Source organism: Thamnophis elegans, chromosome 6 (genome assembly GCF_009769535.1).
Source record: "Thamnophis elegans isolate rThaEle1 chromosome 6, rThaEle1.pri, whole genome shotgun sequence".
NCBI classification, from domain to species: domain Eukaryota; kingdom Metazoa; phylum Chordata; class Lepidosauria; order Squamata; family Colubridae; genus Thamnophis; species Thamnophis elegans.
Genome location: NC_045546.1, coordinates 44447258 through 44465684, shown reverse-complemented (window position 1 = coordinate 44465684; position 18427 = coordinate 44447258). Strand labels below are relative to the sequence as shown.

At 35.8% G+C, this 18427-nt stretch overlaps 1 protein-coding gene across 3 annotated transcripts in view; it reads right to left on the bottom strand.

The window, feature by feature from the left end:
• Positions 1 to 1015: 1015 nt before the first annotated feature.
• The window catches only part of ROBO1 (roundabout guidance receptor 1), a 229848-nt gene continuing 212436 nt past the window's right edge, over positions 1016 to 18427 (bottom strand). For all 3 annotated transcript variants that reach the window (XM_032220175.1, XM_032220177.1, XM_032220176.1), the window contains 3 exons: positions 5952 to 6260; positions 3650 to 3846; positions 1016 to 2752 (listed from right to left, as the gene is read on the bottom strand). In XM_032220175.1, coding sequence (XP_032076066.1) covers positions 2738 to 2752; positions 3650 to 3846; positions 5952 to 6260 — 521 coding nt within the window. In that variant the 3' untranslated portion in view covers positions 1016 to 2737. The remainder of the gene's footprint in view (positions 2753 to 3649; positions 3847 to 5951; positions 6261 to 18427) is intronic.

The window sequence follows — 18427 nt, the reverse complement described above, 5'->3', positions numbered from 1 at the left end:
TCAATATAATGCAAGCATGACATCCAGGAATTGCAAAACAAGGTCATAAATGGGAAACAAAGGACTCTTTCTGTCCCAGCAACCTCCTTACAGTTTATTGGGTTTTGGTTGTTCAATTGATTGTAGAAGGGCCACTGGGAGGGAATGGAAAAATTTCCCAAGTAAATTTTTAAAATCACTGCTTTCCCACCAATCCTGGCAGGAAATTAGCAGTCTGAGACTATTACTGGGAAGAAAGACACATACTTTGGAAACTGGAAGTTTCTTCTCATTGCAGACAGTAGGAGGAAGTCATACATCTTGTCCATGCTAGTCAGATTAATCATCTGGCTGTCAGAAAGCAATCTCTTGGTTACTTGTTTGCTGATCAGGTCATTGGCTGAAACCCCACTAGTCATGTCCTCAAGCAAAATTATTTCCCAACAATATTCCCAAGAACATCTTGAATCTTGTATTGAACATTCAAACCTGAACCAATCCAAAAAGTACTCACAATTGTTGAAAGGAAACCCCAGAAGCATTCACAATTAGTGATCAGTCATACTAAATGTCAGCGAAAAATGAAACATTCTTGGCAGGAAACTTTTTATTCTAGTTTCTAGTAATAAGGATTTCTATGATGGACTCATATTCTCCAGTAAACCACACTGGTTTTTTTTACTCCATATAACTGAATTATTGCTTTCAGTGCTGCATTTGGACTTCATAATAATAATAAAACTTATCTCGTATTGCTAGGTGGCTTAGAACTAAGAGATCCAATAAGTTTCCAATATAAGTAAATTGGCCCTTTGGGTAGAGAATCCAAAATAAATCATCCCCAACTGAGCTTTATGATTGCAAAGTCAGCTTTTATGAAATTCCTGAGCATATAATTCTAATGTTTTGTTGCTTATAACAACATTGTTTGATTCACAATGAAAATGACCATTTGATTTTATACCCAATAATACAAAATGCCTTTAAGTAAATTCTGGACAAAACAGGTCTTGACAAGAAAAGATGTATTTGAGAATGTTTTTAATAAATAATGTGACAAAAATTACTTTTATGATTACTGATTCCTTGGTATGCAAAATTATGGCTAAAATATGGAAGTTTTTTTACATGAACATAATGAAAAACAATCACATGGGTTGTTCCCTCAGTACTGCACTCTTTTTATGGTAACTTTTTCTTAAAAATTGACTAAATGAATTTTTTTAGCCCTCAGTAAATACCAAAGTATTATTTTTTTATTTTTTCCTGATGAGGCTAGGCCTGAAAATTGTCCATAAACAAATACACAGTTTTCCATTAGCATCGATGACAAAAAATATATTTATAATTACAAAAAAGATAATAAAAATCTACAGAGGACATCATCCTGTAATTTCAAAAGGAACTAATGGCTCTATTTCAGTTTCTGTGGAAGTTCAATGTCAAGATAAGCCACCACAAACTCAAGAATTTTAAATCCTTAAGATGATATAATGTTCTGCTTATGGTCCATTCTTAAGCTTTGCTATTTTTACCATCTGTGAAGCATTCAAATATTTCCAATACAAACACAGAACATTAACAAAATATGAAAAAAGAACACAAAGCATCTTACAGTAAGACAAAAACTATTAATAGTTACAATGTTTTACAAATAAAGTTTAGTGATTGTGCTTTTAAAACCAAAAATAAAAAATAAAATAAACAGTGCATTAAAAAAAAACCAAACATACCCTCCCCCAAAGAAACCCCCAAGAACCAAATAACCATTAAGTGGCACTTTTTATTTAAGGTAAATTGACACTATAAAGTAGAGGTCTGAGATTTGGGCCAGTCAGGTTGATATATTTCTCAATGATAGTGTAAAATGTCCATTGCATTTTTAAAATTATTTTGAATAGCATTGATTGAGGCCAACAACTGCTTGACTCTTTTGGTAAACTTAAATTATAATGTAACTGCCAAGTTCTCACTGACATGCTTTCTTCCTATCCTAAAGAACACTTTCAGTAAATAATGCAATGATTAAATGGATTAGGCTCTAGACAAATTAAATTACTAAAGGAATTCAGAAACTGTTTATGTATTTACACAATATGCCACCATAATCCAAATTGAATAAATTTGTATTTTGATAACAAGGGGATGTGGCTGGTGGAAAACAATACAATGTCACAGACAGCAATACAGCCTGTATAATAACATTGTGTCTTTTGTGTAGATGTAATTATTTGCAACATTTTATAGGTTTATCAATGGCAGTTATACCAGGTGGGGACAACCTAGTACCCTTAAGAATTTTGATAATACTACCCATAATTCGTAACTATTGGTTTATGGGAGTTTAAATCTAAAATGTTTGGGAAAGTAGCAGTCTGACTATGCCTTTTATAAGGATTTATAAATGCAACTGGTCACTTCTCTAGATTATACTGCTTTGTTTCCAATGAAAGAAAATAATCACTTTCTTTTTTGTCCAAAAACATAGCACCAAAAAAAAAAAAGCAGCTTAATTGGTCTTGTGGACAGATCAAACACCCTCTCCATTACCTAAAATAACCATGGGATATTAATAATTAGATTTTTAAAAGAGCTTTAAAATAAAGATTCTGACAATAAGACAAAAAACATGAAAAAGTGTTCATTCTGATTGCACTGAACATTATTCTTTCTGGCATCAAATATCATCAGACTTGAGGCATCTTAAGTGATATCTTTGTGATTAAGTTTCAGAAATGTGTTATAATACATCTCTTCTTCAGCTTTCGGTCTCCTGTAAAGCAATAACACAAATTACTGTGCATTATATTTCTCAAAGTATTTTTATGTCCCATTTCAGAAATTGTATGCATAAAAAAGACAAACATAAGAAGCAGTCAAAACATGATGTAGTTTTTTAAAAATTCTTTTAAATACAGATAGTCCTTGATTTACAACAGTTCATTTAGTGACCGTTCAAAATTATATCATCATTGAAAAAAGTGAGTTCTGATTATTTTTCACACACATTGCGGCCTCTTCATGCTCATGTGATCAAAATTCAGATGCTTGGCAATTGACTCATATTTATTGCAGTATCCTGAAATCATGTGATCACTTTTTATGACAAGCAAATCAAAGGGGAAGCCAGATTCGTTTAACAACTGTGTTACTAACTTAACAATAATTCACTTAGCAACTGTGGCAAGAAAGGTCGCAAAATGGAGTAATATTCACTTAACAAATGTCTTATTTAGCAACAGAAATTTTGGGCTCAATTGTGGTCATAAGTTGAGGACTTTGTAATGAGATTTTTGTTTTCAAAAAACCATTCTCAAATGGTTCTTCCAATCAGGGAATACAACAATTACTTCTTTATCATAATTATGGCTCTAATATAATATTTACATTTCAAAGGTCTTTGATGCCTTGATTTTTATGATTGTATGATACACCATTATACATTTTAAACTGTATATCATATATTGATAATAAAGAACAAAACCTGTAAAATTGCCCAACTTTTTATAGATTTATTCGGCCTTAAATAAATATGAAGCTACAGTACAACTGCAATTATAATTTTTCTACTATAACTCTAAATTCTGTAAAATATCAATAAAAGAATGTTCTGCTATGAGGACAAGCTTTTAGTTTTCATATTTCTAATAACTACTGAAACTCACATTACCTGCAATTCATCTTCATCTTCTCCTTGTTCATAAGTTCCAAATACCTGCATTTCTGCAATATTCCTTCGACTTAAGTTTGCTTGCTCTGCCTTTTGTCTATTTCCTGATCCTCTGGATGACATGGAGCTTGAAGAACTAGGATCTCTAGTATTATTAGATGTTGGAAATGTTGGTCTACAGTATGGCAAAATATCCTCTAAAAAGATATGCACATATGTTAGTAATGCCTTAGATGAAATGCTCACATACCCAGCAAGTGTTGTTTCTAAACATTTTTAAATGCTAAGAGTTCGGATTCAAATTGATTTAAAGAAAGGCTTTGAAAAACTTTGAAGTCAAGTAGAAAGATCCTCTTGAATGGAAAAAAAATCTCTTTACATTCCAAGTGGTAAGACTTTGGAGGTTGATTTCTATAAAGCACCATACGATTTGACATTCGGGGACTTACAGTAATCTTATAACAAACTGCTTGTGGCATACATCACTTTTGTAAGTGATCTTACAAAACTTAGAAAAACTGATTTAGATAAAGTTTGGTGAATAATATTTTGGATCATATTATAGTCCCTCTCTCAGAGAAATGGGGGATTGGTTGAGAAATGTGGAAAACAAACAAACAAACAAAATAATAATCTAGTATTAATCAACTTTGACCAAGTTCTCTCTCTTCCTTGCCCCTTGGATATTTAAATAACTTGGTAATGTTTGTTGGTCTCATATATGAAATGCCAGGAAGGAAAAAAAAAATTCTGATCAGCAGACAAGTCAAGAACACAAAATCAAATTGGTTCATGTCAATTCATTGAACAATTCCTTATCATACACATCAACCTCCTCATTCACAATAGCAAAAACAATATGAACATAGTGATCCTGTGATATTGTTGTTTGAAAGTGGGTTGTCTTTGTGTGTCAGGGAGAAAGAGGAAGTGTGAGGGGAAATAGTGTATGATTGTTTGTGTGTATGTGTATGTACAGTATGTGCAGAACTATTATTGTCACTTTTAGTATCAAACCCGCAAATAATGGGAATTATTCTGAATGCCAATAAATTTAAAGATAACTAACAATAGGCATACAATGGCTATAAGCAACAAGCTCTATTATGTATCCTAATAGTATATATTAATGCCTGTGAATAGATTATAATCTGAGATCACTAACCCATTTATCTTAGTATTTGCAATAACTAGATACTAAAAGCTGTTTTTATTAGAGAATGGCAAATACTCAACTTTGAATATTTATTGAATAAAAAGTACGCGCTGACTCATATTTTACTATATACAGTTGTTAATCTAAACCTTACTTAGTTCTTGGTCTTCCAGAACTATCATTTAATCTTAAATATGGGGATTCCAATAGATCTTTAGACAGATGTTGGCTAGGATCAGTTTTTTGAAGTGAAGATTTATTATTGACATAAATACATATAGAGTAAGAAAGATATACATTGTGAAGTTTCTAACTCAAAAATTCTATGAATCATTAATCAATGCACAAGCTTTTTCCTAGCATTTTAAAGACTGTTTTAGAAGCTAATACATTAATCATTAATAGTGCTTTCAATTCAGCAGCAATTTTTGCCACTTGCTTTTTGCCATTAATATATAAATTGTAAAGCAAAAGGTACAAAATAGTGGAGTAACTTCCTACTGACTTCTCTTTATCCTAACCCATTGTCACATACGTCTTGCTTTGGTGTTCATTTATGTAATTTACTCAATTTCTAGTATGCTCTTTCATGTTCAGGTTAGCTGATATCAAGAGCTGGCCTGGATAAAATTTTATACTGAGGACTGTAGAGATTTTTGTTGTAGACCTTACTGATTGTTCCAGAAAAGTAGACCAGTTCAATATAACTTATCAATGATTTCCTTGTTCAATATTTGTTGTCTCCATTACCCACTTAGGTGCATGATAAATAACTCCCATTTTGTCATCCTGTTTCGCTGTTACCAAAGGGCTGAATTTGTACTTTGTTTTCTTGTTTTTTTGCTTCTAGAAATATGCTTTTAAAGAAGTTGGGAAAATAAGGTCATAGAGATAACCTAGAAGAGGTAAGTACACAACACTTCATAGAAGAAAATTAGGATTTATCAATTGTTTGATTTCTTTCCTGTTGAATAGCGTTTTGTATTATTTGTTTTTTTTTACTATTATATAATTTAAAGATTTAAGATTCTGTGCTATACATAATCACCTTCAAAAATTTTATGCCAGTGTGAAATATACTTTAGTGTCTTTATGTTAACATGCAACATAGTCATTCATAAAAATAAAATCAATGTATTAATTCACCTGGGAGAAGATGCGTTTTTGCTGGTGTGCCATCTCGTCTTGTTGGTTTGTTTCCTCTTAGCTTACTATCATTTTGCTGTTCCTGTGATTCTCTACGCTCCCCTGAACATGTCCACATATCAGAATGCTGACAGCCATCAGAGCCTTCTTTTCCCTTATAGCCTATTCCTTTTCTTTCAACTGCTCTTTCTGTTCTTGGTTCTATAGAGGACAACTTTGGCAACATCACAGGCCGTATATCCACTTGAGATTTGGACTGGGCAGTAGGTGATTTTATAGCTGGAGGTGGCACTGGTGGGGGCGGTAGATCTACAAATAGGAGAAAAGGGAACATTATTCAATAAATGAATGGATCCATGGATCGCCGTATCCAACAGTGGCGTCAAAATTCCATGGAAGTCGCCTATACCCACGATGGGTGAAGAGGCGTCAAGTACAAGTACAAGTATTCAATAAATATAACAAATTTAAGTTCACAATTAAATCTGTGCTTTTTGTTGTTTTCATATATTTTGAAATTTTCTGAGAACACATTTATTAAGCATGCCTCACCTACGTTCAGTTCAAATATTTGCTGTAGGATTGTAAAACTATGGCTCCAAATTATGAATGCCATGTAAACAGAGTGATTCTCTCATAACAACAACAACAACAGCAATAGAGCTGTTGAGCTACCAAAGGCTGTGAATCTCACCAAAGATTAACCAAATAATATATAATATAATATAATATAATATAATATAATATAATATAATATAATATAATATAATATAATATAATATAATATAATATAATAATATAATATAATATAATATAATATAATATAATATAATATAATATAATATATATATATATATATATATATATATATATATATATATATATATATATATATATATATATATATATATGTTATATTTATGCTGATAAATAAATAAAGGGAGACTAGTATAGATCTATTTCAAGCTATTTAGCTCTCATCAGCTAGCCACACCCTTGTTGGGAATCGAATATTCGATGTATATATATATATACATACATACATACATACATACATACATACATTTTGAAATCTAAATTGAATGGTGGAAACACAATCAAGGCCATAAATACCTGGGCAATACCAGTTATAAGATACACAGCTGGTATAGTTAACTGGACACAAGCTGATTTGGACATTTTGGACTGAAAAACCAGGAAACTAATGACAATGCACTACAGTTTACACCCACGTGGTAACACTGATAGACTATACCTGCCCCGAAAATCAGGGGGCAGAGGATTATTACAAGTGAAGCAAATAGTTGAAGAAGAAAAACATGCACTGGCTGATTATTTAAAAGAAAGTCAAGGACATCTATTAATCGAAGTAAAGAACAAAAATCTACTGAAGGCCCAACATACGAAACAAGAATACAGAAAAGATGTGATAAAATCAAGACTGGAGAGTTGGCAGAACAAAGCATTGCATGGCCAATTTCTGGAAAAAATAAAAGATAAAGTGGACAGTGAGCAAACTTGGTTATGGTTAACAACAGGTACATTAAAAAAAGAAACAGAGTCACTAATCCTGGCTATGCAAGAACAAGCTATCCGCGCAAATGCCATTAAAGACCAAAATTGAAAAATCCTCGGATGATGCCAAATGCAGACTTTGCAAAAAAGTTGATGAAACTGTTGATCACATACTCAGCTGCTATAAAAAAAATCACGTACACTGATTATAAATTGCGGCACAATTCAGTAGCACAAATAATCCACTGGAATTTGTGCAAAAATTATAATATTAAAACAATAACAAACTAGTGGGAACATAAGCCAGAAAGTCACCGAAAATCAGATGGTCAAGATCTTGTGGGATTTTCGTATACAAACGGATTAAATACTGGCGCATAACACACCAGAAATCACACTTGTTGAGAAAAATAAAGTTACAATCATAGACATCACAATACCAAGGGATAGCAGGGTTGATGAGAAGGAACATGAAAAAATTGCGAAATACCAGGACTTAAAAATTGAAATTCAATGATTATGGCACAGACCAGCAGTGGTAGATCTGGTGGTAATCGGCACATTGGGTGCTATTCCAAAAGCACTGGAATTACATTTAAAACAATTAAAAATTGACAAAATCACCATCGGTTAAATGCAAAAAGCCGCACTGCTTCGATCTGCACGCATATTACAAAAATACATTACGACGTCCTAGCCCCTGGGTGGGGCCCAACTAGTAATCAATGCCAAATCCGGCAAAACAACTGGCCGCTGTGATACAATTCTCATAACAACAACAACAACAACAATATGTACAGCACAGCCACCATTATAACTGCAGAACTAGGTTATAAAATGCCAAAAAAGAAACCCACTGGAACACCAAAGTGGAAAATTCGACTTGAAAATAAAATTAAAAAACTACGAGGGGATATCAGCAATCTGAAGTTCTTAAAAAAAGGAAAACTAAAGAAGAAAAAGCTGAAAAATAGTTTATACAAAAAATACAAACTGGAGAGAAAAAACGATAACAAAAATTATGGAAGAACTAAAACAATGTGCAATAGCAACGGCAAGAAAAATTGAAAGATACGAAGGACGAATAAAACAATATTGTGAAAATGTCCAGTTCAGAAGAAACCAACACCTCTTCTACCGGTCCCTTGATGAAAATCAAATCCAAATTAATATTCACCCATGTAAAGAAAATAGCAATAGCAATAGCAGTTAGACTTATATACCGCTTCATAGGGCTTTCAGCCTTCTCCAAGCGGTTTACAGAGTCAGCATATTGCCCCCACAGTCTGGGTCCTCATTTTACCCACCTCGGAAGGATGGAAGGCTGAGTCAACCTTGAGCCGGTGAGATTTGAACCACCAAACTGCAGCTTAGCAGTCAGCTGCAGTGGCTGCAGTACTGCACTCTAACCACTGCGTCATCTTGGCTCTTTTGAATAAGAACTGTGGGAAAACCCAGTGGAACACAACAACACTGCCTCCTGGATCAAAGATATTCAACAACAAACAACACAAAACAAGGTGGAAAATATTCTTATTTAAACTGACATGGCGGCAAAACAAGCAAAGAAGGTCAAGAACTGGAGTACACCTGGCCTGGATGAACTGCAAGGATACTGACTAAAACACCTCACAAGCCTCCATCATCTCATTGCCACTCAATTTGATCAAATGCTTCAAAATGCAACAAGTGAAGAATGGTTAACAGATGGCCGAACATACTTGACAATGAAAGATCCAGGAAAAGGCACAGAACCAAGCAACTATCGCCCAATTACTTGTCTGCCAACAACGTTCAAACTTTTTACAAGGATTCTTGCAAATTCAGTATTCAATCATCTGATGGAAAACAGTTTTTATCCAGTAGAACAAAAAGGAAATTATAAAAAATCAAGAGGAACAAAAGATCAGCTGCTCATAGATAAAATGGTACTAAAAATGCAAAACAAATAAAAACAAATTTAAATATGGCATGGATGGATTACAAGAAGGCCTTTGACTCATTACCGCACAGCTAGATTAACACCTGTCTGGAAAACTTTGGAATCAGCAAAACATCTGTATATGCAAAAATGGAAAACAGTTCTAACAACAAATAGGGAGCACATTGGTGAAGTCAACATCAGACGAGGAATCTTCCAAGGGGATTCACTTTCACCACTACTGTTCAACATTGCATTAATTCCACTGACAATAATCCTACGAAACACAAAACTGGGATAACAAATCTCAAGCCAACATGGCAAACCATCTACTATACATGGATGACTTAAAATGTATGCAAAAAGCCCCACTGAACTTAAATCAATACTCAACACAGTTCAACTGTTCAGCAGTGACATCAAAATGAACTTTGGGCTTGAAAAATGTGCTATATTATCCATGTGGCGAGGAAAAATGGAAAAAACAGAAGGAATAGAACTGGGAAATGGAAATATAGTGAAAGCATTAGCAAAGGATGATGCTTACAAGTACCTAGGCATATTCTATATCTAAAGACCCTTAGGACTACAGTAGTTATCAAACTTTATAATTAGAGATACCATTTATTGAGAAATGCATTTCAAGGAATATAGGTGTCTATCAGATATTCCCTTGTCCCAAAAACGTATTCAATTTAAAGTGTATTACAGAGTAAGTACATAAAATCCATTTATTAATTCACTATTGACAGTTTTTGTTGCTCATTTGTTAAGTTGTATTTGACTCCATAGCAAGCTAAATTCCCTGTCCTCCTTTGTCTCCTGCAGTTTGCTCAAATTCATGTTCATTGTGCCAATGGCATTATCAAACCATCTTACCCTCTGCCATCCTGTTCTCCTTTTGCTATTAATAGTTCCCATCATCAAGGTCTTTTCTGAATGAGTTACCTCTTCTCATTAGGTGGCCAAAGTATTTGAGCCTTAACTTCAGTATCTGTCTTCCAAAGAACAATCAGAGTTGATTTCTTTAGGACTGTCTGATTTGATCCCTTCTTCAACATCACAATTTGAAAGCATTAATTCTTCAGCATTCAGCCTTCCTTTTGATTCAATTCTTACATTTCTATTTTGAAAACCAAAAGCTTTGACTATATGGTGTCTTCTCAGCAAGGTAATGTCTCTGTTTTTTAATATGCAGCCTAGGTTGGCAAAAGCTTTCCTCCCGAGGAGCAAGTGTCTTTTAATTTTATGGCTGCAGTCTGCAGTGATCTTGGAGCAAAGAAAATAAAATCTGTCACTACTGTCTATAACCGTTTCTTCCCTTTCTATTTCCCCTTCATGGATTTGCTATTTGAATGCCACGATCTTAGTTTTTTTAATGTTGAGTTTCAAGCCAACTTTTGCACTTTCCTCTTTCACTCTCATCAAAAAGCTCTTCAGTTCCATTTCATCTTTTGCCATTAGAATGGTATTGTCTGCATAACTGACGTTGGCAATCTTAAAACTAACATGTATTCATCCAGCCCGGCATTTCACATAAGTAACTTACTGTAAGTAAGTTAAATAAGCATGGTGACAATATATAGTCTTGTTGTATTCTTTTCCCTATTTTGAATCAATCACTTGTTTCATGTCTGGCTGTAACTGAACTTCTTGTTTCTTGACCCGCATACAGATTTCACAGGAGACAGGAAAGATGGTCTGGTACTCCCATTTAAGAACTTGCCATAGCTTGTTGCAAAAGAGACAATCAAAGGCTTTAGTCAATGAAGCAGAAGTAGATGTTGGTCTGGAATTCTTTTCCTTTCTCCATAGTCCAGCAAATGTTGGCAATTTGCTTTCTAATTCCTCTGCTGCTTCGAAACCCAACTTGTACTTCTGGTAGTTCATATACTGCTGAAGTCTAATAAGCATAATCTTCTAGCATGTGAAATGAGTGCAACTGTATGGTAGTTTGAACATTCTTTAGCCCTGCCCTTCTTTGGGATTGGAATGTAAACTGATATTTCCCAATCCTGTTGCCACTTTTGAGATTTCCAAATTCCAGCTCAGCTGGAATACTATCACTTCTGCTAGCTTTGTTGCTGTTAAGAGTAAGTGGTAATAATTGAATAGTAGTCTGCCTCAGCTGTTGCTTGCTAGAAATGAGATAACAAAATACATTTGCCAACTTAAGGTTAACTCAATTATACAGCCATTAAAACATTATACCCTAACCCTAACCACGTTGAATTGGTGCTGAAGGTGCCTTGCCTCATACTGACCTCCCCATACTGTTAACTTAGGCACTGTCCTTTACAGGCTATTATTTCATGCTTTAATGACTGGTACTCTCAAAATACATAAAGACTCAGTGAGACCATTCACGTGTCCGCTAATCTCTGATAGCACTTGCATGTTCTGTTTAATTTAGTTATAAAATAAAGTTGTAAAATTCAGTTACTTAACGATTAATCTTTTATGGTAGAATATAACCAACCATATGTTAGGAAGAAACATGATAAAATGCAGATTCAATTTAAGGGGAAAGTAATTCAATATGTATGCATATATGTAAAGTGTCAACTCCCAAAGTTATCATGATGAGAGAAAAAGGGGGAGCGCATTCCATGCATACTTTCGACTCAGATTACTGCAGCAAACTTGGGAGGGGTGAACCTCATTGGGGAATGTGATTTATGACACAGACTGAGGGGAAAGAAGGAACAGGGGTAAAGTTCAGCTATAACTCAAGCAAAGCTTAGGTCTGACTGCAAATAGATCTTGCCAAAAATGAATGCTCCTAATAAATGACTAATTTTCCTTTGAAATTTGGTCCAAGGTTCATGAATCAATTAGGGCATTTTTTGGAAACCTGACATATAGTTTGTTTATTGTTATTGTTGTTATTATTATTATTATTGTATATGCTAGTAACGATTGGCATAAAGAGTTATGCTCTTTATAGAAAGCTTTATCAAAACGTGCAGAGAAGGTAGAGAAACATTCATTACAACATATCATTCCTTGCTGAGAGGAATCTTTCAAATAAAAAAGGAAACTTTTCAGAGGTCAACACTATTTCACCCCTGTGGTATTTATTTAACAGCTCAACTCACAGAGAAAATCCAGAATCAATCTGCTTCATCTGCAGCAAACAGGCACACTTAGTTATTAAAAAAGAAAATGGAGGCCTCCATGGTGAGAAATAAAAAATAAATCACAGAGTGACATCAAACCAATAAATGGAACTCAGAGGTAACTGGAAAAGGTCAGCTGTGTTCAACTATTTCATTTATTCATGTCTGCATATTGCTGCTTGCTTAAGAAAAACAATTAACCAGTTCTGTTTGATAGCATGTCCTACAGGGAAAATCTTCCATATGTACATTTAGAAAAAAAAAGAACTGCAATTTTCAACAAAATTGTACCAGGGGGTGGGGGGAATACAAGGACCATGGGAAAATTAATTTGGAGAAAGAAAATCAATCTAACTATTCTGTTGTAAATTGAATGAACGAAATGTAGATAGCTCCTTAAAATATTTCAGATGTAACCCCCTGCTGCAAGTAGTCATGTTTTCAATCAGAAGGTAACACAATATGAAATAGCTGCTTTAAAACAGAATTGTGTTTTCATACTACTGGCATCAAACATTTGGTCACCACATCCATATGAACAGCTAGCTTACTATTTTGCATTACTCAGGACTGGTCTTGTAGAGCTTCAAAAAGTGTTTCCTCGGATACTTGGTATTGTGTACTATTGTCTTTCAGCTAATGTTTAGATTCAATATTTCAGGCAGTCTGATCTTCCATTTGACACAAAAAAAATCATCTCTAAAAATTACACCCTGAAATAGTATAATAGGTAATTACATTTAGTACCAATAGTTCTTGAGGATGGTGAAATTGTTATTAAGTAGCAATGAATGGCGCACTGTGGCACCTGATTAAATCCCTGAAAGTTCTGTACAGTATCCTTCTACAATAACATTAGTACACGTATGTACTAGAATGAGTTTGGTGGCCACATCTGGTTGGGAAAAGTATCCAAGAATTTTCAAGAAAAGTAAGATGCCTTCAACAGTCCTTTTCATAAGGCCCTTGCATACTGGACATGATTCTAATAAAAATTATGTAAAAATCACTCATAAGATTTTTACGCAATAAAACTGTATATCCTTCAGCTTGATTGGTATTTATTACCAGGTTTTGGTAAAATATTGGCAAAGATTGCAAAAACATATCTGTTTAAAAATATAAATTCAATAGAAATTCACCCTACGACTTTCCTTTGTTAGACCAATAGGCACATTTACCTGCTATTCCTCAGAATATTGTTGCTAATTAAAAGACGTGTGAAAATTCTTTTCAGAGCCATAAAGCTTTGAATAAGTCTTTTATTCAGGCTAGGAGGAATGCCTTTAACCCAACAGAATCAGCTGGATCAACCTTTCCCACGTTTTGCTTCTTTTGCAATCTCTTTCATTCAACTGTTACTTTTTTGTTTTCTATTTCTCAAAAGGACTATCTGCACTTGTAATGCTTGCATCTCAAGACACACATATCTAAAAGAAGGAAAACCCCACTCATCTCCTTTTCTATTTCTATCCATAACTTTAGAGAGCTTGCTCTCCTTTACTTACTAATCTTTTGCTTCTCGGGGAGGGGGAGGGAGAGAGATTATCTTTTTACCTCCTCTGAAGCCAGATTTGAACTGTCTTAGGCCAGACCCACCAGTCTGGACTAGATTTTACCTCAGGAAATCTGAGTTGAAGTCTGTTAGGGTCTTCCAATGGGCTAGACGCAAATACAGTCAGGAGCTGAACTTAATATAATGGTTTCTTAGATTTTAGAGGAACAATTGTCTTGGAACCTTGGCTACATTTGAATCCTGGGAGAGCCAGCTGCCTTCACCTGATTAACTGATTCCAGAATCAGACAAAAAGATATAAACAATACTCATCCTTTGAACTGATTTGAGTCCCTGATTCCTGAACAATTGTGATTTCAGCAAGCCAAGTAACAAAGTGAGCACACCCAGCCAAAAACTACTGCAAAGCAATTACTGATAGCAACTCCTATTGTCTTTCTCTTCCAAGTCTTGAAGAAACTATTTGACCCTGACCTTCAGTAACAAAATTTCTGTGTATGGTAATTATTCAGTCGTCCCTCCATTTTCTTCTTCAGTACAGAAATATTCTCTGTTTTTCTATTCTCTTTTCTAAGATAGGAAACCTCTAGAATTCTGTGGCAAAAAAATATCACAGAATATGATATTCTTTGTCATAGGTTTCTGCCTTCTCTTATACCTGATAACTGTCTAAAATAGAACACTTCTTGAAACTTTTCAGCCATACGTGGCACACTCTGAATTCCTGCTTATCTTTCTTTTACTGAATTGAATGTGATATTTTCTGAACTTCCATTTTTCTTTGTGAAAGCCAGGAATTCATTGCAGAACATATAACACCAAAATGTACTCTTGTATTTCAGATGTAAAAAAATGAACCTATATTTAATAAAAGTGCAATTTATTCATTCAACTTTGAGTCTAGGTCAGTGGTCCCCAAGCTTTGCAGTTTTATGGTTTGGCTGAAGGGGGGGTACAGGGCTGTATGAGCAGCAGGCCAGCATGCAGCTCCCCTTACATGCAACCCGGTTCCAAATAAGCCATGGCCCAGGGGTTGGTCTAGGATATAAAGCCAATGAAATGTTTGGTAAAATTAAAAAAAAAATAGAACTTATTTAGATATATAGTATTTGAACTAGAAAATAGATCAGAAAAGCCACTGGATTAATAGAAAACAAGGGAATACTTATCTTATCTTATTTTTAAGAATTATTTATAGGATAGAATAAGAAACAAAGACTTTAAATTACAAAGAATTATTGTCAGATGCAGACTCAAAACAACACAATGAAATCTAATCAAGTTCAATTCTTCATTGGACAGAATTTTGCCAAGCTAAAGCTACCATGTTTTTAGGAGTATAAGACACACCAAGATTTTGAAGAGGCAAATTAAAAAAAGAGGCAATTAAAAAAAAGATTTTTTTGCACTCTGCAGACCTCTCAAAAATGGACAATTTTTCGAGAAAACGGGCCTATTTGTTTTTTTAAAAAGGGCATGAATACCCTTTAGGAGGCTTGTGGAATGCTCTGGGGGGGATGCACCCCCCAAATGAGCAAAAACAGGTCAGTTTTTCACAAAACAGCCACATTTTTTTGTCAGAAAAAGGGCATGCATAGCCTTTAGGTGGCGGGGGGAGGGGGGCAAAATTGAGCAAAAAATGACCCGTTTTCACTCATTTCTGCCCTCTGCAGCCCCCAGGAGCACTCCATTTTGGTGCAACGCACGGCCATTTTGGTGAAGGGGGTGGGGTTTCGGGAGAAAAAATGCTGTATTCGGTGTATAAGATGCACCCAGACTTTTGAGGGGAAAAAGGTGCGTCTTATACTCCAAAAATATGGTATAATCTACTGTACTAGATATATCCTGAGAAATTCTAAGGTATGGCTACCCTCTTTCCCCCCTCCCTTATCCAGCTCACATCTCCATAGTCTCTTAATTTGGTTCCTCTCTGGAATGTATTGCTTCCTCTCAGGAAAGCTCTATATTGCCAACTTTCCCTTCCACTATTTTTCTAATGCATATTTCAATTTTAATTGAACATCAGAAAATGTTTCTTAGAGATAAGAACTGTGTAACAATGAACAGAGTGCTTCTTGGTTTAATGAAATGACCCTCATTAGAAATATTTCAACAAAAACTGGATGACTATGTCTCAGGACCGACTATAGTGGTGGATCCCTTGTGGAAGGTTGAGTTAGATGATCGCCAAGATCCCTTATATCCTATGATTTATGATTATAGAAAATCAATTGCTATAACCCAAAACAAACAAGGGATTCTGATGACATTAGTTTGAAAATTCTTATTCATTTCAAATGTGAAATTGGTTACCTTCTACCAAAATAATAAATAATTAGTATAGCCCTGCTTTATCAGCAGCATTTTCATGTTACAAATTATGTAAACTTACAGCTGCTGCTATTTTTCTCTACTCTTTGAGCTGTTCTGGTTCTTCCACCTGGATAAGAACTTCTGTGATTGACTGCAGGCAGCCAATCTGATAGGCTAGTTAGCTAGTGCTCCTTGATTGGCTGTGGCTAGAACCTCATCTCTTGAATTATGAACAGGGGTATGAGGTGATTTGGAGAGGTAGTCTCGAGGAGAGGAAATTGGAATCAAAGTATAGGAGAGTAAAACTTCGGGTTCCAGCAGCTCAGAGGGGAAAAAGAAATTCAGCCCCTGGAAGAAGGGACTAAAAAAAGATGGAAAAAAAGGCTGAAAGGGAGAGGGAGAGACAGGGTGAGGAAAATAATTGCTGTAGCATTCTGGGCTGCATTCTTTCTACTGCAAGAGAAGTGAACAATCCTAATCCAGTGGTGGAGCTCAGAAGCGGCTACGTTCCTGATCCAGCTGCAGTTTGCTGATTCATCACTTCTGGCTAAAGAGGGATATGAAACCGCTGGGCGAGATCATTCGGCGACACGGGATAAGATACCATCAATATGCGGACGATACCCAGTTGTATCTGTCCACCCCGTGCCAACTCAATGAAGCGGTGGACGTGATGAACTGGGGCCTTGAAGCTGTTAGGGACTGGATGAGGGCTAACAAGCTTGTGCTCAACCCGGAAAAGACCGAGTGGCTGTTGTGTTTCCCTCCCACTAATTTGGCAAGTGTTCCATCTCTCAGGCTGGGGGGGTCAAATATTACACCCCTCAGACAGGGTTCGCAACTTGGGAGTCCTCCTGGACCCACAGCTGATCTTTGACCACCATTTGTCGGCTGTGACCAGGGGGGCATTTGCCCAGGTTCGCCTGGTGCGCCAGTTGCGACCCTACCTGAACCGGCCCTCACAACAGTCACTCGTGCCCTTGTGACCTCTAGGCTGGAATACTGCAACGTGCTCTACATGGGGCTGCCCTTGAAGAGCATCCGGCGACTTCAGCTAGTCCAGAATGCGGCCGCGCGAGCGATCGTGGGTGCACCTCAGTTCACCCACATAACACCTATCCTCCGTGAGCTGCGCTGGCTACCTGTTGATCTCCGGGTGCGCTTCAAGGTGCTACTTGCCACCTATAAAGCCCTTCATGGTAGTGGATCTGGATACTTGAGAGACCGCCTCCTGCCAATTACCTCCTCGCGACCAATTAGATCACATAGATTAGGCCTCCTCCGGATTCCATCTGCCAGTCAGTGTCGACTGGCAACCACGCGGAGGAGAGCCTTCTCGGTTGTAGCTCCGACCCTTTGGAACGATCTCCCCGTGGAGATTCGTACCCTCACCACCCTCCAGACCTTCCGTGCAGCCCTTAAAATCTGGCTATCCCGTCAGGCCTGGGGCTAAAGATTGTAATCCATCCCCACCCGAATGGTATGAATGTTGTGTTCTTTTTAATTATGTATTGTGCTTATATGTCATTGTTTGTATCCCCTTTCCCTATGAGTTGTAAGCCGCCCTGAGTCCCCCCAGGGAAAAGGGCGGCCTATAAATAAACTTTTCCAATTCCAATTCCAATATTATCTTAATTAAAGCATAACAAATCCTACAAGATAGGTCGATGTGTTTGGGCCGGAGGGCTGATCATTGGAGAAGAGAGTCAAACAGACCCGGTCATCAGTGGTTCCTTTGGGGTGAGCACCACATTAATCAGGATTAATGCCATAGGAAAAGATGGTAACCAGCATGACCCCCATTTTTAGAAAGGGACTAAGGAGAAAGATAGGAAATTATGGGCTAGTTATCTTGTCTAAAGTCTTTTATAAGAAAATAAGTATTCACAAAGAAAAATGGAATGCTAAATTAATCTTGGTCTGATCCAACAGGACTATTGTTATGTTTTACAACACTTTATGTTGTATAATGCTTTCTATGCATTTTGCTTTATTTTCAAGCATGTATTTGATAATAAACTGATCTGAATTTCAAAAGATTTGCAATTAAGATGGAAAATCTAAGAATAACATTTTACTCTTGTTTATCATG